The sequence below is a fragment of the Colletotrichum destructivum genome, chromosome 6, assembly GCF_034447905.1.
Source record: "Colletotrichum destructivum chromosome 6, complete sequence".
Lineage (NCBI taxonomy): Eukaryota > Fungi > Ascomycota > Sordariomycetes > Glomerellales > Glomerellaceae > Colletotrichum > Colletotrichum destructivum.
In genome coordinates this window covers 1,351,066-1,373,204 of record NC_085901.1, presented here as the reverse complement: position 1 = coordinate 1,373,204, position 22,139 = coordinate 1,351,066, and the positions used below count along the sequence as shown (strand labels likewise).

Genomic DNA, 22,139 nt, shown 5'->3' with positions numbered 1-22,139 from the left:
AGAAAGTGGAGGAAGGGGAAGGGGACGAGGATAGCTGAGGGGAGACAAGTCACAAGCGAAAATGGACCCCAGGGCATCACAGTACAGACAGACAGGCCCGTCAGGTTATCGGGCATCTCATTTGTGTAGACCCCAAGACTCTAAGCCCCTTGAAGTCGGTGGCTTGGAGCGTAAGGGATGGTCATTCATCAATGTTCGACATGCAACTTGCACGAACAGGCGAGCGGGGTGTGTTGGACCTTGTCCCGGTAGCCCGATTGTTTGCCGACGACGCTGCACAGGATCCGTCCTCGTTGTCCGGGGACATGATACATGAGCGATGGAGAAGTCGGCTCACTGGGTGATATCGCTTGTTTCAAACACTGATGCGCGGGTTGCCTAAGCCGAGTGCTTCAGAGGAGAGGGAGGATAGACAGGCCGGTACTGCCGGTCGCAACTGAAGAAAATGCAGAGGGGGGGCGAACAAGCAGAAAATACCACGCAATCAATGAGAAACAGACAGTCTCCATTCCGCATGCATTGCAACATTGTTTCGACACTGGCACCCAGCTTTGGGAGTCTTCGTATCGCATGCCCATAATTGCGCATGCAGCGTGTTTGCTTTGCTGCGCCTCGGAATAGAAGCCTCCCCCCTTGATGGCGAAAGCGGGGAACCATGGGCAGCGTCGCTCAGAGTCCCATATCTGATATCACTCCTCCTTCCTCCATCCATCCATAGGGCCAGTCTCGGCCCAGCAACACCCAGCTGTTCCGGGAGTGTGGTGAGGAGGTGTCAAGGCGAGGAAAGCTTCCAGAGTGAGGGTGAAGGAAAGGAGGGGTATGTACAGTATGGGTCCTGTCCTTGGAGCTGACGGAGGGGACGAACGGCCGAGATAGTAGTACGTACATGACCCGTCGACAGCCTTGTCCATCACGATATCGTCAGCAAATGCAAGGCGGCACTCACCTCGCCTCGACTCCATTTTCAAAGCGGAGGAAGGGGGAGGGAGGGTGGGATGGGTGCACGTCGGAGGATCGATCGTTCGTCCGCCAGGAGTCCCAGATTTCATGGCGGGCAATGATGCGATACGATGCGGAGCTGTCACTGCTCAACTTTCGAGAGACTCGAAAGAGAAGAAGACACTCCACCCCTCGATGCTTCTTGGATGCTGTTCCTATTCCTGTTTCCGTTCCTGTTCCTGGTTCGTGTTCCTGGGCACGTTCGGATGTGCCCACCTGTATCCACTTACCCCACCATCAACAGCCCGCCGAACCGGACCGCCTTGCCAGCTGCCACACGTTTAGATGACGGCGGCTAAAAGAAGACGTCACACTTTAGAGGTGGGGGGGGTGGCCGCCTACCTACTTTGTTATCCATGCTGGTAGGACACGTGAATGCACACGTGAATGCACACGTGACTTCGCGTTGAGACGGGGATCTTGGAAGCAGGGTCTGCATGGGCCCATTGTTTACATGAGTCGCGAACCTGCCCTTTGTAAACAAAAAAGAAAACCCTTATCCCGCCACGGAAATAGAGGAGAGGATAAAAAACCCCGCCTCGTTTGTGCCACGCCGTCGCGCCCCCCCTCGACGCTAGGCACTCGCTTTCCTGCCTCACCATAACCGCACAAACGAGGCAGACAAAGAAAAAGGAGAAGGGGAGGAAAAGGAGAAAGATAGGAGTAAACCAGGGGGACCCCGTAACGGCGGTCAACGGCACCGTTTGACCTCTTGATTAGGGGCCTGATTAGGGGCCGGACTAGAGACAAATCTCCAAACGTCGAAACAAGAGAACGAGGGTTCAGTCATGCAGAAAGGAAACTGGAATACCGGTCTCCACGCCCTGCGTTGCCCGTGACTTGCAGGCTGCATCAACCTATGTTTGATCGCGGGCTGGGCTTCTTCCAATGCAGAAGGAGGGGTAAACAGGGAGGGAGAGGGGGTTTGGAAGTGAAAAAGACAGACGGGAAAGAGAGGGGAGGCTTGGAAGCAAGCGAAAGGCTCCGTGCGCAACACGAGAACGAGCCGAGGAGGGGCACCGCTGCACCGAGGGGAAGGGAAAACGCCATCGCGGGAATTAGTCACGCGGCATCCCATGGCGCCTGTCGAACTTTGAGCTGAAGGAAGGTTTGGCAAGCTCCCGGTGTCATCGCGGCGCCTCATTGGGTTGTTTCTGACGCCTCGTCTTCCCTTATCATGCATGTAATCTTCAATAGCGCGAGATGGGCCCATCAATCTGATCCGTCCGATGCATCGTGTGTGTGGCCTCGTAGCGCCCAACAATCATCGTCTTGTATTCGTACGCGCGCGAAAACAAACAAGGCGTCGCCGCCATCCAATCCGGTTTCTTGGTGGGCTTTCCCGTTCGGTCTGACGCTTGACCGACGGGTTACCGTCATTCTCCTCGGTGGTGGTTATGGTGGCGGCCGTGGTGGTGGTGTCTCGTTGTTGTTGTTGTTATTATGGTGCCGGGTGCGACGGCCGTCGACGCGGCCATGGCATCGGGGCGAAGGAGCCACTGGCATGGCATCGATGCTTTGGCATGGCGGAAGTGCCCCAGAAAAAGGACGACGATGTGACCTCATGAGAGAATGGCGGTCCGGTGAGCAGCATCTCGATGCGGATGCGCGTAAGGCGAGCTCACCTTGGCCTCTTGTCTTGGGGGAAGAGGGTCGGCAGCAGTAGGCCGGGGGGTGGAGGGGGTTCTTGGGCAATGACGATCATTATCAGGCCCGACTCGGAGGAGGATGACGTCTGATGTAGGGCCCGGGACTAGGCCGCCGCGAGTGATCGGGGCGGGAGGTGCGTGATCGAGGCTTTACCCATCGAGATCACGGATGGGCATTTCCTCGCACCGCCCTCTACGTCGTCGCCCATTCGCAATCGTGACCGTCCGTGTTCCCGGCTTCTTTCGCAAAGTGCAAATGCCGGTCGCGACCCCATATCTTTTGCCATGGAATGATGCCTGAATGCCATGTTTATTGTTGTGGCCATTGTGCTTCTTGGGACTTTCCTTTTTGCGCCCGACCAGCCAACCCGCCGCCATTGCAGAAAGCTGCTGTTTGTAGTCTGGAGGATCACCATGGTGTTACCCGACCGACACCTTGTGTCTTTCGAGCTTATGTCAGTAAATCTCCGACCGCTTTGACCGTACGAATTGACTTGTCGGGGTCTCGGTTGCATCCTGGGCCTGCTCCGGGAATCGGGGCATGTCCAAGAACCGGATCATTGTGGCATGAATCATATCTATTTTGCCGTTTGACAATCTTCATAATAACGCTCTCAGGAGTCGGTCCCGCCAGCGTGTTGTCTTGGATCCCTGTTGGCGTGAAGCTCGTGCGATTGATAGAGCAACGCGAAACAATACTCATCTTGTCGAACAGGCGATGGTTAGCAGGCCCTGCTGGGCGTGGTTTCCGGCTTTCGTCACAAGGTTTGAGGCGCAATTCAAATAGTCTCGTGTCCCAAAGCACGGCCGGCCCGTCAGACAAGACAGTTTGCGTCAGTGAACATTCTGGCCGCCTTCACCGACGGCACGATAGATGCGGATGCCTGTGCACCCCGCCTTGAAGTGAACTTATCGACCACGGCCTAGGCGCCAGTCGTTATTGAGCCAATGACAACCGGTGGGCTGTCACTCCTAGTGGTTAAGGGCTCTGTGCATTGGTTTGGTTGATGGTGGATTAATTGGGCCCCGTCGCCGTCGCCGATTTTTTTTCTCTCTCTTTCTCTTCTCTAACCAAGCAACCGCAGATTGCTGCCGGAACGAGACAGGGTAGGCTAACCAATATCGACAGGGTTGACGATAGCTTCAGTCCTTAAGCGAAGTCAAGAGCTTTGTGCCCCGGTCCATTCATTCTTGAGTTCAAGAGTCTCGTCCATTGTTTTCGTAATCCCTGCTGGGCACAAGGAATTCTTTAGGAGCTATTTCGAGACCACCAGGTGACAGAATCTGTCACGCTCATCATCAACCATAAACAGGCTTGTGACCAAAAGCAGGTGGTTGAGCGCTGATCGGCTCTGCTGACCGAAGGATGAAGGGAAGCTGTCCAAGAACTGTCCAAAGTAAACAAATGTCCCCCCTACGACGACAGGCGTGTCAAGGGGAGCTGGGGATGCTGCATGCCTTGGTGGCTTTGCTGACGACGAGGGGTTCTCCCGTTTGGTTCAGACCTCTGTGCACACCATCGGGTCCTGGTCCTGTGGGTGGAACTTGAATCCGGGATGCTGCCAATATCCGCGCTGATGTTGTCATATCGTGCTTGTCGTCCCAGAGTCTAGAGGGCACCGAGAGGCACGCCGCACGAGGGTCTCTGACTAGAGCTTTCCAGCCGCCGCCCGCCCCCCGCTTCGTGAGTCGTGACTGCGTAACTCTTCCTGCACGAAGCTGGAGCATCTCACCGTCGACAGCCCACAGCTGTTACCGGGGAGAGCTGTTGGAGCTAGGGCGGGCCGGCCGACATGGCGGAGCGCAGAAACATGGCTGTACCGCGGTAGCTGCTGCAGCTTGATGCGGCTTGGTCGGCTGCCCGCATTGCAAAGTGCAGCTCTGCATCGCAGTATCCATAACATTGTCCATCGCCGCTGCACATTATATGCCATATGCATCTGAGCCCGCACAACGGAAAGTTACTCGCGTCCATGTACAGCATAGCTGCAGCCGACCGCATCGTGGGCGGGGGAACGGGTGGGTTTGTCGTCGGCCGTCTCTATCCCCCGTCTCGTCTCGTCTCGTCTCGTCGTCGTTGCTTCTGTTGCCCCGTGGAACGGATCCATGGCGGGAGCTGAATCCATGTTGCTGACATCAGTTGTTGGGAATAAACACCGGCCGGTTCTGCGACCATGATACGAAAGTTTCGATACTTTTGTCAGACTATCAATCTCCGCAACCGCCGTCCTAGATCCAGACCAGACCTGACCATTGAGCGCGACACACGTGCCCAAGTATGGTTGCAAAAACCCCCGAATGTCTCTTCGATTTGGCTGTTCATCGATGCACGGAACATATTGTGGAGATGAAAGACTGAGCGAACCGCTTCACCGCCGTCCGGTCTAAGACAGACTTCGACTGGCATCTGGTTTGGCGTTTGGCAGCTCTCAACACCCGTGCGTGCCCTGGACTGTTGGCGCCGCGCCGACGCCCATTGCGCATCACTTGAATGCTTGTCCAACGCCGCTGATGGTGGGCGGCTCAGTGATCAGCGAGAAAGCTGCCACTCGCCTGTCTGTTCGCCGACAGGCCAGGCAAACAAGCCCAGACCGGCTGCGATGGATCAGGATCACGGTAACGACAGTAGAAGCCGGGGCGGTGTCGAGTTCTGTTGCTCTGCCAGAATGCTGCCGTTTGTCGGTCATCATCTCGGTGTTTAGTCCGCTGAGGAGGTCTGGCCAACTAGCCCCCTCGCCCTCAGCAAGCTCCAGCTCCCCTAAACTCCAAACTCCAACTTCCAAAGCCCGACTCCACAGGCTTCCCGAACTGCTGAAGTACGTAGCGTCAAGAGAGAGCTCTACGTCTGCGTGCCCACTAGCCCTTCGAATCCAGACGCCAAATCAGCCACGAAGCCGCAAGGGCCTGTCTCAGCCCCCCACGGGACCCTGGGCTTGTCCTGTCAGCATTGAGCAGCTAAGATGCCCACTTGCGCTACGATATCGGATCACCGACAAGTTTTGGAGAACTCGGATTGTTATTCGAGAATCGCGGCGGCGCTGAGCGAAGGTTGGGTCACACGGAACGATGTATCAGTGATAAGCAATCCTGAGATGCCCAGGTAGGCAAGGAAAGCGGAGCCACAGCACGCAAACTCGCATCGCACGAGAGAGAAGCCGGGGCCCAGGATCAGGGTCAAGGCCAGGGCCGATAGGCGGGGGGGGAAGCGAGGGATTGCCCTGGGCTTGGCTGAGAGAGTTGAGGCAGAGAGGCCGAGAGCTCTGGCCAGTCGCGATGGCGGAGATGGAGATGAAGCCCTGCAAGCTGCCGATGACCCCGTCGGTCCCCAGTCACAGCCCAGCGGATCCCAGTCGATCCCACGTCTTCAGCCCAGGGCTGGCTCCGTTGGTTGCTGTGGGGAGAAGATGACGATGGGGTTACTGGGTCGCATCTTCCTTTTTTCTTCGAATTTTCCTTCTGTCACCGTAGTCTCGTTTCCTTCGTTGCTGGTCCATTTCTCTGAGATCCGCTTTGTGGAGGTAGGGTCTTTGGAGCACATGCCATGCTGGGAAAATCTTTGCAGATATGCTCAGCTATGCAGAGATGCCTAGTGCGAGAGCATCAAAAGGGGCACCGCCGCCGCCGTTGTGCATTGCCTCTGTGTGCAATGATAGACAGACCTGCCGAATTTCTGTCGTGGTCATGCGTCGCCAGTCCCCGGTCGGCTGACCGGACTGCTGGGCCGACTACACCTTGAGTTACGCCTGGATTGAGGGGTGGAGGCCACACGGGTGAGGCCATCGAGATATGGCCTGTATTCTTTGTGCATACGTCATTTCGAAAGTTGCATGCCTGCGGCTCTGGCGTTTCCGGCCATCGGGGCCGCATCAAGGTCATATAGGAATGGAGTCGTCTACCGTACCCGCGAGAGGAAGAATGCTCGATGCAGGCTCACAAAAGGCGTTGTGGCCAAGATGCGGTGTCCCGGATTAGAGAACAATTGTACCTGGAACGAGGGCATTCTTTTCTGCCGACAGGTCATGCTTGCCTGTGATGATGTAGCCGCCAGCACCAATAATATGCCTGACATGGGTGATTCCATAGCCACCACGCCATTTTGTGCTAACCTTGTCCAAACAAGACCCTTCTCGCAGGCTACGACCCGGCAACCGAAGAATGCTGTAAGGAGTCATGTTTGGGCCCTGGAGTCTCACTTTGGTTTCTCCCCGTCGGAACCATCGTCGTTGTGACCACAACCCGCTGCACGAGGGGGGCCCTGCAGCGGCAGCAACAAGGCTGTATTGAGCGAGGTACACTTGTGCGGCGGTTGCTTAGGGAGCAGGTCCGACTCGGGCGCTTGGTGTACCGCCTGGCTTGAACAATCCCCGTCGACGTCGAGCTGAAGGGATGCGGGCAAAACTTGGGAGATCATGGGCGTGGGAGCCCTGTTCCGAAGAAGCCAGGCGTTTCCGTTTCTGTGGCTTCGAGGTACTTGGACAGTACTATTGCCTGTACGTAGCCTCGCCAACCTTGTGTTGAATATTAAGTGTTGTTCAGGGGTCTCGACGACTAAGGATGGAAACGGTACGATTAAGGTGCAGAGAGCGGGTGACAGGACAAGCAGGGCGGCGTCTGGTGTGATTGTCTTGGCCCCAACTCTGGATGCTGGTAGGTCAACCAGCTGGTTGCTAAGAGCAGGGGAAGAAGCCAGTGCGTGTGTTGGCAGACAGGCGACGGACAGGAGGGACAAGACATCACTCACATTTTACAATTACCTTCCTTATCTTGTACCTGTTTGCGTACCACAGTGGGCATGGATTTAGGACGTGCTCTGTATATAGCAAGGCGAGCGCAAGGCAAGGGGAAGCTCCAGAAGGCGATACGCCAGCACACCGCTCATTTCCAGGCTGTCGACGGTAGGAAACCCAACAGACGGCGATGGTGGACGATGCATTGTGATGATGGACAGCGACGGACAATGATGTAACTCGAGCGTCTAGGCCCAGTTTTACCAAGTTGTGTTTACTAGTGTTGGCGGGAGGAAGACATTTTGGAGGTTGACAAGACTGACAACCCCAGCTGGCAAACATGGCAAGGCAGGTTGCCCTCGAGCTCGAAGTCGCGTCGCTTGACCCTGATCGGTCGACAACGCTTGGAATCTCCGGATAGGCTAGCGCCAGTCCATCCAGCCACACGCGGCGGCCGTCTTCGATAGCCGGAGCGACGATGAGCTTCGGGGGGGGCTCGAGGCGGAGGAGGAGGAGCAGGACCGTTGGGATGGGCGGATGATGGCTTGCGATAGATGTCGTTGGCGTTGGCGTGGGACGTCGTCGCCCTCTGTGCGCATCTTTACCATTGCTCGTAGGCTCGGGTGTTTCGTATCGAGATAGTCATGACTGCTGACATTGTATGCTGCTGCGGACTAGGATCGGCATCGGTATCTTGCCTTACGAACGAGCTGTCTTGCACGAGGCTTGCCAAGTCTTGAGAACACACTGGAAGGGTCGGGCTAGGCGCTTCGCGCTGTGAGCATATGTGGATGGCATCCTCCATGCTGAAGGTGGGGAGCGAAGGACAGTGTACGTAGTAAGTGAGCAAAATCGGCGGCGGCTATTATCCACACATGGCAACCCCCCCCCCCCCGACATATTTGCTACTTTTGTTTGAACTAGTATTAGAGGTGCACAGCACAAAGATGAACACACAAAGAACATTTATCCGTCCAGCGGGGTCGAAACGTCCTTGCCTCGCGCGCAACCCATCTTTGTCTGTACTCTGTATCCGTACTGTACTTCGTACCTGCACTACCTACCTACGCAGGGAGGCAGGAGTGAAGGGCTTCCTGTACTGTGCCAATGCTGCGTGCTCTTGGTTGGGTGAAGTTGGGTCGGGGCTGGGTCCGCTGCACGGTTTTCTCTCTCTCATTAGCGTACGGATACAGAGTATTCTCTTTCTTTCTTTGCTCATTTTTCTCCCTGCAGACGGAGCACCGGACGACCAAACCCTTCCACTGGGCAACCCGATATATCCCCCTTGGCCTTCGGCTTCCGCCTCACTAAATACGGAAAACAACCGGGGGTCGAGAACGGGGGCTTCTTTCTTCTTTCTCTGCTTCGATACACGCTTGCTAAAAGGCCCGGGTCCGGGTACGGGCAGGAAGTGGCACCGGGTCCTCCTGCAGACTCCCAAACTCCCACCCAGACTGCATGTAGTTCCATTTTCTCAACGCGAGAGGGGAGTCTCAGGGACGCAGCAACGGCAATGGGGTCCCGACGGGTCGAACATGAATGAACATGGCATGACACTGGTCCACTGGCTGGCTCATTGGTGCCGCTGTCCGACGAGACGGTCCCGACTGGACCCCGCGTCCCAGATGCTGCCCGGCGACCACGTCGGCTGCTCCAGTGATGGGCGGCCACAGTGGCCACGGACCGCCGGCAGTCCACACGGAGAGGTGCAGGAGTGCAGAAGTGCAGGGCTCACAGACCATTGCGGGCATCAAAAACTCTGCTCAGAGACCCCCGATCTAACGCCAGACAGGAACAAGACCGGTCGGGTGGGCGACGACTCGATGATTTTGAAGCACGGGAACCACCTGAGCCACTGGAGACATTGTCCCATCACTGGGGAACAAGAACGAGACCAGACCGAACTGGACGTCGCTCTTCTCCGTGGCACTACTGTGTCCGTTATAGTATGGGTACGTACTGATACTTTGACTTAGCACCGGCTTGAAGAGAGTGAGATACCTACCTACCCAGCGAGAGAGTGAGAGTGAGAACATTTGTAAGAGATGGAGCCCCTGACTGAATGGCGCCGCCTGCTCTGACAGACGGCAACAGCACCCATCAACCGTCACCTGGGGCGGCTCGATGGGGGTGGAGGTGAGAAAAGCCAGCCCGCTGCAGTGCGGTAAGCAATCGGGCTGGCTGCAACCCCCATCAATCGTTGCGGCAACGGCCTGTAAGGGGAAAGTTTCTCAGGGGACTTGGGGCCAACCGTCGCGCCCCTGTACGCCGCAACGCCGTTGTTGGGCGCCTGAGTCGTTGGAGAGTCAGAGGGTGACGGGTCCAATTACAGCGTTGGTATTCCCACGTCAGACGCCCACCCACCGGAGCAACAGCAACAGCAACAGCAACAGCAGGATCACTCTGCTAAAGTACCTCGCGAAAAGATAGAGCGAATGTGGGAGTGGTTCATGTCGGTAATGCTGAGTGGACTGGTGGGTTTTTTTTCTTTTGGTTGGGAGGGGGGGGGGGGTGTCCTCTGCGCTCTGGTCCGTGTTCCGCACCTGTGGACCATGCATGTACGAAATGGGACTGACTGTATCTGTACTTTATGTATGGGCATTAGATAAATGGTGGAGGACAGCCATAGAATAGACACCTGCTAGAGAGACAATAGGCCATGCATGTACCTGCTTTCTAGAGCAATGACTTGCTTCCATCGATGCTTGATGCTTGTGCTCCTTGCTTGTGCTTGTGCTTCGGGTTGTGCTGTGCAGGGCAACGGCCGGAGGAGCAGCGCATTGGCTGGGAAAACAGAGATGGATTGTGCGATTTGTACACGATTGGCACGATTCCGGCCGATTCAAGCTGCACGCACAGCACAGATAGAGTCTCGGCCAGCAAAGTCGTTGCTCTGCTCAGCTCCGATGCAGCTAAAGTCAGGAACCGGCCATCAGCGAGCCACGTGCTCTTTGCACGTTTTCCGGCCTGCTGTGGTCAGAAGGCGGCATGCCGTCCGACCATTTGTTTTCCTTTTCGACATCCACCATCATGGCAGGAAAACATGATGGGAAGAGAAGGCGGTAGCTAAGCATCGGACGCAGGGCAGAGAAAGCAAGCATACACATACTTAATTACGGAGACTCTCTTGTGTGTCTCTGCCTTGGCAACGTGTGGAAAGGGAACCAAGGGGCGAGAAGGAGAAAGGGGGAGAAAAATCACAATATCCGTACTACCTACTTAGAGAGAGGGAAAAAAAAAGGGCGCTAGAATAAGGTGCGGATGCACTACTAGGTAGGGCCCTGTGGGAGAGGGAAACTAGCCAACGCAGACGACGCAGAAAGAGACGAGCAGACAGACAGGCTGGAGCATGCGAGAAACACGGCATGGCGCTACTCTCATGCAGCGCATCAGATGCAAGCAAGTGCTGGATGCATTATCTGTGCCTGGTGTGTGTGTGTGTCTCCGACGACAGTGAGTGACAGACGCTGACTGCCAATCCGCGTGTGTATTCAGTATGCATCCCCCATCTTCAAGATCCATCCGGCTGCACAGTTGCGCAGCTGCATCCATCACCTCCCTCCCCCCCTTGTCGTCTCTGTCCAGCCAGAAGGCTAAGATGCAGCTGCACGTCTGCAGTAGCATCAGCAACCAAATCGCCCCTGACAACCAGTCGGTCCAAGGTTTGTTTGATAGCGGTTGCAGTCACGACGCGCTCCGATGCCCTGTTGCGAGAGCGTGACGGATGGAGAGGGAAAGATCGTCAGGAAAGAGAGAGAAGACATGGGTGAAAAAATAAAGACAAAAAAGGACCCCATAATACAGGGTACGTACCCCACGTAGGTAGACTTCCAGGGGGCAGACTCAGCAGGTACCGCACCCTCGGTCGCCCTGTCCTTCCTTCCTCGTCGGCACCTTGGCTCACTACTACGTAAGGTATCCGTAGTCAGTCATCCATCAGGTTGGCGTGTTACATAATCCATGTAAGTACCTATCCTCCAGACTCTTTCGGGTTGTGCTGTGCTGTGCTGTGTGTGTGTGTGTGTGTGTGTTGCTGTATCCGTATTGTGCCGTCCTTATCCATTCTGCCATGCACGCGCCTAGAGTCCCTGTCTCTCGTTTGATTTTGGCTGGATTCGTAGGTACGTGGACGTATGTCATCTTGCTTGTGTACCTGTTTCCTGACTTGTTCCTGGCGGTTCCTGTTCCTGTTTCCCAGTTCCAGTTCCAGCTCTAGCTCCCAGTCCCAGTCCCGGTCAACCCCCCCCCCCCCCCCCCAGTCCAGTCCAGTCCAGTCCCCTCCATCCATCATCCATCATCCATCCATCCTGGGCTAGTAACTGACAGTGACATCCCAATCCCAGTCAAGTCTCAACCCACCCCGTCGAGTTCCCTTCCCGGACCTGGTTCATGTCCCCCATCCACACACGCCCTCTCTCGGTCGAGTCGACGCCGTCTCTGTGGTCTCGTTTCTGGTTGTTGCTTGGTTACTGCTTCATGTCCCCATCCCACGGTGTCTACCCACGGTGTGTATATCCCACCCCGTCACTTCCATTCTCACACCCTCTCTGGGCTGGGCTCAACTCACCACCACCCGTCAACCACAACCACTACCTTTATTCAAATATCTCCAGTCTCCTCTTTCTCCCGACATCTTCCCTCCCTCCCTCTCTTCTTTCCCCCCTCATCCCCGACCACCAAATCACCAACGGTCCGACGGTACGGTAGGTTTAGAGAAGCACGTTCCAGACGCCTTATCCAAAGGTCCCAGGTCCAGTTCAGGTTCCCAGGTCACAAGGTCCAAGGTCTTGCAGGTCCAGCCGTTCTCTACAACTTATCGTACTCAACGTGCACCCGTCCGTCCATCGGCTCGCTCCCTCTGCCGCCGCATCGCGCCTACGCTCATCCGTACTCGAGCAGCATCTCGCATCGTCCATACCACCAATTCGACGCCGCCCATACTGTTGGCAAGTCCACATCCTAAAACACCCAGCCCATCCACCACCCACCAAACAGCGGACCTTTGAGAATTTCCCAATCGTTTTCCCTCCATCCAATATTTGATTGTTGGTTTTTTTTTTACCCCCCGGCTCTCCAAGTTTCTCTGCACACTGCGTCTCCGTCTCCCTGTCAGGCATTGGGAACGAGGAAGCAAAAGAAAAGAGACAGAAACAGGACATTTCAAGGCTAGACCCTGCACGACGGCACTAGATAGCAAAGAATTGCATTGCTCCTCTGCTCTGTCATTCTTGCTGTACTCTCGGATCCTCTCGCTCCATCCATTTCATCCTCCCTCTGCTCTGCTCGGCCACCGAAAAAGCGTAGCTCGAGCGAGAACTAGAGGTCGTAGCCTCCGAAACGCAAAATCGACACCGACCCGACCGCCGCACTGCTGCATCTCACACCGCACCGCACCGCACTGCACTGCTTTGCTCCTGCTCCCGGGACTCTAGGCCAAAACGAAGACAAGAAAAAAGAAAAAAAGAAGAAAAAAAGAGGATAGGAAGGGTCGTCTGTCAGCCTCTCGGTTCCCTCTTTTTTCATTCCTTTTTTTCGAGAAGGACCTTCCATGCAACAAAAGCGGTTCGCTCCCTCCTCGACTTCCGCCCACGTCCGTCCAACACATCCCAAGGCCCATCGTGGACCGGCCTCGTTTGCCTCGACCCCCGTTCCCCCAAGAGACGCCGTCGTAGCCGTCAACCTGAACCGAGAGTGTCCGGAAAAGGAAGAAACAAATTACATGAATTCAACGGAAAGGACGAACTCACACTTCTCCCGCAAACTCAATTCGTCCTCCGGTCCTCCGATGTTGCTTGCAACAACACAATAACGAACGGCCTCTCCATCCCATCTTTCCCACCCCTCGTCCCTCTCGATCCCAGACGAAGCGCACACTGCACCCCCGCAAATCCACACCTCGCCGCGGTAATCCACCAAACAATCACTACCCCGAGCAGGTTCGACAGGGCAGTTCGACTTCGAGATCCGAGAGTAGAAGCCCAAATCTCCTTCGACGCCGACTTGGACTCGTACGACTGGATTACGTTTGGCAAGGTCCAAAATAGAATTCGTCTTGGAAACAACCGCAACATTCGTTTTTTTCGGTCTCCTGACGATCGTCTCTCTCTCCAACATCCCTTGTCACGACATATCGAGTATCGTCCTGGTCCCAGCCCTCACCAAACCAAATAACATACCCAGACCAAACCCAAATCCACTACTTCACTAACACCGCCGCCAATACCAACCCAAAATAGTACTTTCGTTGTCGAACTCGAGCACACACACACGATCTCTTCTTCGGCCACTCGCAAACATGGAGTCGTCTTCGCCCTTGGCCGCCATGCACCGTCCTATGGCCATGCCTTCCTGGGGAAGCAAGGATCTTTTCCGCCCCCGCCCTCACAGCTTCGCCGCCGGCCCCGGCCCCATCAGCCTACGCGAGCAGCTTCAAAGGTCAAACGATTACTTCAATGTTAAGGACCTTCAAGGCTCTTCGCCCGCTGCGAGCCTGGCCGCCGATCTTTCCCAGAACTTTCGTCTGGACAGCGAAGCGAGGTAAGACTAAAGAGCAGCCTTGCCCTGCATTGCATGCATGCACGCACCAACAAGTACTTGGTAAACGTTGGCTGACACTATTGCCAGTCCCAAGTTCCCGACGCCTCGTCGCGCCTTGTTCACGTCCAGCATGATGGGTGACTTGGAGTCGCATGGTATGCTTTGGCACCCACCTCCCCGACAGCCTCGGCTGCAAGAGAGAGTGCAGACGCTGATGTGACACCAGATTATGTGACGACGCCTCCACTGCCCGAATCGTCGCCTGCCCCCCTCAATGAGATGATGGATGTCTCGCCGCTGCCGCACAAGCTCCCGTTCATGACCCAAATCGAGATTACGTCACCGACCCCGGGCTCGACTCCTACGGGCAACGAGGACGACGAGATGATGTTGGACTCGCCAGCCCCCATTTCGCGGCAGACGTCGTTGGAGCCACCCAAGCCACTGGTAGCCGAGTAAGTTTGATTGCCACATTCCTCCTCGCTAGCTCAAGGGGGTCACGGTCTAACTTGGGCGTCCAGACGGAGAAAGCCAGCCATGCGCCGGCCCTCCCTGACTCGGATGAAGGGCTACTCGACTAGTGGCGTTCCCGGCCGTTCCAACACAGACAACCAGCTCCCCACCTTCCGATTTGGTGAGAATCGTTTGACACATATGAGCAGCGCCCTATCCCTGGGAGAGTGCTTCGATGCCACATCCCCTCCACAAGAACGACGACCGCAGACTGCCAACAGCCCTACTCCTGCCGTGCCTGGTGCCGTTCGTCCTCGTCCTCAATTCTCCAGCCTCTCGGGCAACCGCAGCAGTCCTTTTGGCAGTGCTCACGGCCGCCGGCCCTCCAATCCTTTCATGCGTCCCCGCAAGCAGTTCCGCCGCTCCCTGAGCATGTTTGAGCACCCCGGCGACGTCGTCAAGTCCAAGTCGGAAGGCGGCGACTCCCCGCCCAGCACCCCCGAGTCCCACGCCAGCATGGATGCCGATGATGCCCAGGACCCCTTGCTGCCTCACTTCCTCGCCGATGACCCTACCGACACCATCCCCCGCATAACGAGAGAGACCATGGTGGACCTGCTGGACGGAAAGTACAGTGACCGGTTCGATCAGAAGATGATCATTGACTGCCGCTTCGAGTACGAGTATGAGGGCGGCCACATTGACGGCGCTGTCAACTACAACAGCAAGGACCTCCTCGCTTCCCAATTGTTCCAACACCCTATGCAAGGGCGCACCATTCTCATCTTCCACTGCGAATACTCTGCCCACCGCGCCCCCATGATGGCTCGCCACGTCCGCTCCGAGGACCGGACTGTCAACGCCGAGCACTACCCGCGACTCACATACCCTGACGTGTATATTCTTGAAGGAGGATACAGCGGCTTCTTCGCCGAGCACCGCTGCCGGTGCTATCCTCAAAACTATGTGGAGATGTCGGACGAGGCTCACCAACGCACTTGTGAACGCGAGCTCGGCCGTCTCAAGAACCCTCGCAAGGGTTTTGGCAGAGCTCAGACGTTCGCCTTTGGCCAACGCGAGTCCTGCGGCGTGGACCAGTCGCCCACCGCACCCTCGCGTCCCGGAGGCCTTAGACCCAGCGTCAGCTTCCGACAAGATCCCATCGCCATGATTGGCAACTCTCCAATCCTCGGCGAACGATGCCACGCGCGACGCATGGCATCCTACTAACACATGACCTACATCACGACTTTCCCCTCTGTTTTTCACGTCGTCTACTGCACACGTGGATGGGGAAAATCTCCTTGCTTGGCAAGGGGGGAATGGGGACCCTCCCCTGCAGGACCCTAAGGGTGTTTATCTGCTGTACCGTGTTTTTTTTCTCCTGCGTACAGACATGTCGACCCCTTCGGTGTCTCCTAATAGGGCGAACCACAGCAGCCTGTCGATTCCTTGCGTTTCTCTTACTGCACCTGTTCAACCCCTATTCGATTCACCTGCCTATATTCCGCCTTTACCACTCCGGACTCAGTAGCAGCTAACGCTTACGGCCGCGACGACTTCAACTTTGACGCTAATCGAACTCGTTTTGAACTGTGGCCTGCACAGTGATCTGAACATACAACAAAAACAACAACCCGGCATTAGACGCATTTGGCATATTGTCCCAGCATCGCCTCGAATGGTTGTTCGGAGTCCACTTTGGATCTGGCATCTTGGGGTGGCTCCCTATCGGCATTTTACAGCATTGTTCTTGGCTTTTCTTTTTCTTCCCTTTGTCACAACACTCTTCTGCATCACTCGACGCTGTCGAGCAAGTCCGCCGAGATGGCGTTGGTCCCGACGCACACAAACACAATGACGCACGGGAGCATTTCGGTATGACATCTCGGTCTTGGTTACTGTCGGCGGTGTCCCCCACATTATCCGGAGGAACATTTCGGACCTCTCACTCGGCGGACTGTCTTTTTCCTTTGTGCTCAACTCGGTCACTTGACCACCTTCACCTGATACCAAACCCCTTTCTATCCAACCCCCGGATACCCGACATCCTTGTCATCGGATGGCACACAAACACAAACACACACACACACACACAGACCTCTCGACACCAATTCCCTTTTACCATTTTTATTCTTCGTCAAAACAAAGCCCCACGGACCTTCTTCCGATGGTCGAGCTTGTTGGAGGACTACAACCTCCGCTGTGTATACTTGTAGGACTAGTCGCGACAGACGCGCGCAGAGGAGCGAAAAAGAGCTATACAGTGGATGAAAAGCAGTTGCTTGGGATGATCGCCTTGTGATATTGGCGAAGGGGGTTGAACAGCACTGCAAGCTTGGAAGCTGCAAATCGTGCAAAACCGCATGGGTGAATCCATGCACTTTCTGTACATTGGCGATGAAGAAGAAATTGCCCTTACGGAGTGATCCATGATAGAAGGATCAGATCACTCTAAGCTAGCTCATACTCTGTTAAAACCAAAATACACACAAAAACAACAGAAACGCTCGCTCGCACACATACACTCGCTTGGACTGTTGGACACGTTCTCGATAGTGGCTGGCGGGCCACGGCGATGCTATGCGCACACTCGCGGCACGTATAGTATTATCGTCCGAGCTTCCTTGACGTCAGACATTGAGATGACGCCTGATGATGCTTGTGTCTGTGCATCTCGGGGGCGGAGGTCACGGCTCCCCTTTAGGCATCCGTAGTTTCGAAACTTTTTCATTGATTACCGGGAACCACCGCGTTTCTTTCTCCATTCCTGTCTGGTATTGAAACTTCTTTATCCTTGTTCCTTGCGCTGTCAAAAAATCCGTTATCCATACCGGGGTCCGCACAACTTCACAAGTCGAGGTTGGTGCTACAGCTTGCTTGGTTAATCTACACCCACCCTTCTTCTTTTGAATACTAATTCGGAAGTTTATTCCCTCTCCTTCACGGCGTCGCGCTAGGATCTCACACTCCGTCCCGCTAGCCGCTCGCGTGCTTTAGCCCGAGACGGTAGGTCTTTTTCGGGGGGTGCTTGTTGTGGTTTTTTTTTTGGTTTCTATGTTTGTAACTTTTCCCTGGTGCGTGGATGTGCTGGGCGGCGGTGCCCTCCTTTGTGGACCGATGTTATAGCGTTGAGGTGACTCCCAAAGCAAGAAATGGGGAGCGGGATAGGGGGTTTGGGCTTTGGTATGCCTTCGAGGTTTCGAGGAATAAAAATGTCACCGGCGGCGGACTTTTTCCGATATGGAGTGGGGAGGGAAGGAGAGGAAGGGGACGACATGGACATTGAGGGCGTGTGTCTGGCGTTTACGGGCCCCTTTGACCGGAAGGAAATGCGACGTGTCGTCTCATTGAGGCACCTAGATAGCCTTGCAGCAGTTTCTTTGGGGGAGATTTGAGTTTCTTGGACGAGCTGTCGCATCTTCTTCGCGAGGGACGAGAAAGGGATGGAGGGAGGGGGGCGCCATAGCCGGCTCCGGCGCTTGTTTGGACCTTTCCCTCATTGTCCCCTCCCCCCCTTGCGTCCTCGGCGCCGCGTGGGATGGATGGATGGATGGACGGGAACGCGGCGGCGGGGCTATCTCACGACTCGGAAAGTTGCGATTATTCGTCCCATCCCTTACTCATGGGGGGCATCACTATCTGGCAAGGAAGGGGGGAAAGGAGGGGAAGAACCTTGGCAGCAATCGACGAACGGCCGTGCCATTGTTTGAAGCCAAGCACGCGACTACCGCCGGCAGGCGTTCTCATTTGTTGTTGTTACTATTTTGTTTCGACATTCTTGGAGTTCCCTTCGTATGTGAAGAGGCTCGGACTAAAAGAAAGGAGGGAACAAACGAAGAAAGGGGGTAGGGAAGGGGACAAAGCCGCACGACTAACGTTTCGAGATGTTACCCGAAACGGAAAGGCCATCGAAGGAGTTGAAAGAAGAAAGACGTTGGAGGAAACGTCCCCCCTGCCCCCCCAAACGCCCCGAACCTTGACGAGAGTCAACCGAGGCCAAAGCCATCCGCTTCCTTCTAGTTGTCTCAGCCAGTGTTCCAGTAGCTGAAACATCCTTGGTCCAGGAGATACGGCCACGATCGCTTTCTACCTCTCTCTGGAGCGGAGAGTGGCGCTGTCAATCTCCGAGTCTTGTTCTAAGGTTTCCTATCCGTGCCTCTCTCTCACCCCGTTCCGGCCAATGCATACCCTTTTCGGCCGAGGTGTGGAATCCGGCTCTGAACACAATCTACGGTTCTAATAACTTGAAAGGGCGCAGGCGAGAAACGAAGGACCAGAGAGGTGACCAAACCCTGAGAAGCCGCGAACGTGGCAGACCATCGAGCTCGGGGGGGGAGGGCAGCTGGGCGGGCCGGCATTCAATCTCTAATGCTTCCCCTATGCTGACAGCGCATGTTGAACGGGCCTGTGGCTCACCCGCTTCGGTTTAAGTCACGTCTTCCTCCGTGGTTCTGCAAGGGAGAAGGAAAGTTCCGTCGGGCGGAGGGGGTGGGGGGTCCTTCGTCACGTAGACAAAGAATGCAAGATTTCTGGAAAATCGAGACCGCTCCGGTGGAAATCTCTGTTTGTTTGATTTAGACAATTTGATCGGGGGCACTATCAACGAACGCGTGCCGTGTGCATGTCTCAGAGCCAAGCGTGTATATCGAGTCGACCTTCACCTTGTGACTTGATCGTGATGGCAGTATGAACCACACACCCATATAATTCTCAGCGGTAAGGGAGAGCGGCATGAACGTCTACCACGGGCCCTGAAAACCTTCGCCAACCAGGTCTCTTTTGAGGGAGAAGATAGTATTGAATGCTGACTAGGGTTGTTCAACTTGAGCACAGGGAAGAAATCTTGGACATATCAGCCGGACATGGGGGTTGCCAGGGTCCCGGCCGAATAGTTGAAAAACAACTCTCGGCCTCCCTTGCATGCGGCTCCTCAGAGACAACACAACATCAACAGGGTCCTCCGGATGGCTCCGGCAGGCGGCGAGTGAGACATGTCAACCCAAGGCAAACACTCTAAACGGGACTTGTGTCTTGCCAGGGAGAAGCTTGTTCGAGGACCACGAGCTGTAAATTTCCCTTGTCGATGGGTATATACCCACGCTCACCGTGGCGCTGGTCGGTTGCTAGGTTTCAAACGGATCGGCGTGGCTAGCGACGAAATCAAAGCCAGAGATTGCGTTATTACGATGTGGTTCTGCTAGCCAGCCGCCAAGGTGATGGGTGATGAGTGTCCACGATCCGGGTTGTTTATCGGGGATGAGACCGGAAACAACACGGCTAATCAAACTGAGTGGGATTACATACCAATCTACAAGTGAGCGAGTCGAGGGATCAATGGGGTTTAGTTAGACTGTGTTAACTCTGACCCAAACTTCCAAAATGATGCAACTCGTCAACAAGTGCACATGCCTCTGCTATTGGCTGCTGTGAGCAAGAATGCAGGGAGATGGATGGAAGAACTTTTCATAAAGTTTTGGTGCCTCTTTGCTAATTTCTTGTTATAGAGATGATGCCCGCCTGCCTGAAAACGAAAAGAAAAAAAATGTTTTCGTGAAATCCTTTTTCCCGAGGGTCAGAGAGTAAGACAATGTCCCCTAATATCCCTCCTTCCTCGTAGACGTAGATGAGAGCAAAGTCAACGCAGACGCAGCCCATCCAAGCGTCTGCTCGTATAGCAAGAATATGCAGATAACCCGGGTATTTCTCAAACGCCGTCCATGCCAAATGCTACGTGAAAGATGCAAAATTAGACTGCAGCCGCGAAGAGACCTTTCTTATGGCGTCAGCGCGGGCCCCATCACGCAAATTCCCACTCCTTGAAAGCCTCGCGAAGGGCCGCCACGTCTCTTTCCTCCTCCTCCTTCGTCTGCACGCAATCTTGCCAAACGAAACGCTTCTCGAGACCAAGAAGCTTAGCAACGACCTTGCGCGGATACTGCAGGTCGAAACGCATGTTGGGATCGAGCTTCATCACGAGACTGGAACCCTTAATCCTGTCCTCGCCGTTGTCGGCCCAGATCCAGATGCGAAAGTAGTCGCCAATGTCGGCTTGCTCATCGTAAGAAAGCTCGCGGTTCTCAAAGTCTGGATACTTGAGATTCTCGGCCTCGACACGGAAACCGGCCTCGACAAGTCCTTTGTAGACGAAGTCGGCTGGGACCGGATGAAACTGCCAGTGAGCGTGGATGTTACGGCCGCGGCTGATCTCCCACGTTATGGCACCGAGCTTGTGACTGGATTTGGTTGATACCATGGCCTGAAGTGCCTCGCGGAAACGAGTCATCTCCTTGTGGGTTTTCTCCGCCTCTTCAGGGGCGTAGCTCTCGACGCCGGAGTGGTAAACAGTCGGCGTGTGCGCGAGGGGCGTGATGATGACATGGCCAGGGAAGCCGATGCCATGCTCCTGGAAAGTCTGCGACGTAGCGAGAGGGCCCTTGGCAGTAGCAAGGTAGCTGTCTTCACCGATGGAGCAGACCATGTGGGTATCCAGGTTGGGGTTGCTCAAGCAGAAGAAACAACGATCGGGACCGGGTGGGGGAGACTGATGGCGACGGCGCTTGTTTCCGCGTCGATGATGACGGCCATCGTCGTCGCCGTTGACAAAGCGGCTGTAGGAACCGTCGCCCTCCGGGCGTCTCTTCGGCTTCCTGGGGCTGAACGGAGTATAGGTGGCGTTGGCAGGTCGCTCGACGCTGGTCTCGTTGGGTGCCAGTGAGAAAGCATACAGTGCCTTGGCCTTGGCAGAGTTGCCGTAAGGTGCCATCGAAATGAAGCGAGTGATGGAGACATCCTCTGCGCCTTCCTGAGCGGGGTGAACGAAGGGCTCGCGCTCATAGAAGAATTCGGCGGGAGAAGCGGCGAAGTGGTAACGCGGCTTCAGTGTCGCACATAGTTCAACAAGTTCCGCTGTGCTTTCGATTGCCGCTTGGTTTTCCGGGCTAAGTGCGACCTTGGACCCAGCCCAGACGCCGGCCGGCCAGACTGTTGTCAGAAGGATATCGGCCTTGTTCGCGCCCTTGAGCGACTTCGCGTCATCTGCCGTGTGGTAGGGTAGATGCTGCTCCTTTGACTGGCCCCCCACAACACTTGCATCGAGTTTTCCACCAAGAGTGACGATCCTGATTCCTTCCGAAGTTTTGGTAATGCTGCGCTTGCCGAGGAAGTGAAGATTCTCGCAGATTTCCTCGTCGGCTTCGATCTTGGCGGAAATTCGCGGGGGAAGGGGCGTAGTACCGACGGTAAAGTAAACAGGAAGGGGCACCTTGAGCTCGCCGCTCAGAAGGGAATCGACCGTGGTGTCGTCGTCGAAGCCGAAAAGGTTACCAGTGACGATCGCGAAGCTGAAGTTATTCTTCGAGTGGAGCGTCGCAAGCTTTGTGAAGGCTGGCTGCAGCCCGCCATTGAGGCTCCCCAGAACGATTCTATAGGCGAGTCAGTTCTAGAACCCAGGTCCTCAACGAAATAGTGTTTCCGATTGGACTCACACCTTGGGAGCAGCCATTGCGCTTCAATTAGTGGTGCGGTGCTTGAGACTGGTCGGCTGGTGGTGTTGATGTCAGGTAGGGAACCTTGGGCTCTGGAGATGCGACTGCGAGATGCGTGTATGTAGTGGTGGTGTGGGGCCCCTATTTATTTCCAAGCTCCGCGACTGGCCCGGACCCGCATTTGATTCCTTATCAGCTTATCGTTATCGGCCGACCTTCTGCCGGCAGGAAAAAAAGTCCAAATTTTTTGAGCTTTGAAGAGTTGGCGGGGAACTTTTTTCGCGACC

At 55.4% G+C, this 22,139-nt stretch overlaps 2 protein-coding genes across 2 annotated transcripts; one reads left to right on the top strand and one right to left on the bottom strand.

The window, feature by feature from the left end:
- Positions 1 to 11,942: 11,942 nt before the first annotated feature.
- Positions 11,943 to 16,859, top strand: CDEST_09598 (Putative M-phase inducer phosphatase, Rhodanese-like domain, Rhodanese-like domain superfamily). Its single transcript, XM_062925757.1, has 4 exons — positions 11,943 to 13,912; positions 14,000 to 14,067; positions 14,139 to 14,367; positions 14,434 to 16,859. The coding sequence occupies exons 1-4, from the start codon at positions 13,671 to 13,673 to the stop codon at positions 15,593 to 15,595; spliced, it is 1,701 nt and encodes a 566-aa protein (XP_062781808.1). The 5' UTR covers positions 11,943 to 13,670; the 3' UTR covers positions 15,596 to 16,859.
- A 2,781-nt stretch (positions 16,860 to 19,640) lies between these two features.
- Positions 19,641 to 21,953, bottom strand: CDEST_09597 (Putative cwf19-like protein). Its single transcript, XM_062925756.1, has 2 exons — positions 21,853 to 21,953; positions 19,641 to 21,789 (listed from the first exon to the last, which is right to left on the bottom strand). Exons 1-2 carry the CDS (start codon positions 21,867 to 21,869, stop codon positions 20,166 to 20,168), a joined length of 1,641 nt encoding a protein of 546 aa, XP_062781807.1. The 5' UTR covers positions 21,870 to 21,953; the 3' UTR covers positions 19,641 to 20,165.
- Positions 21,954 to 22,139: the final 186 nt, after the last annotated feature.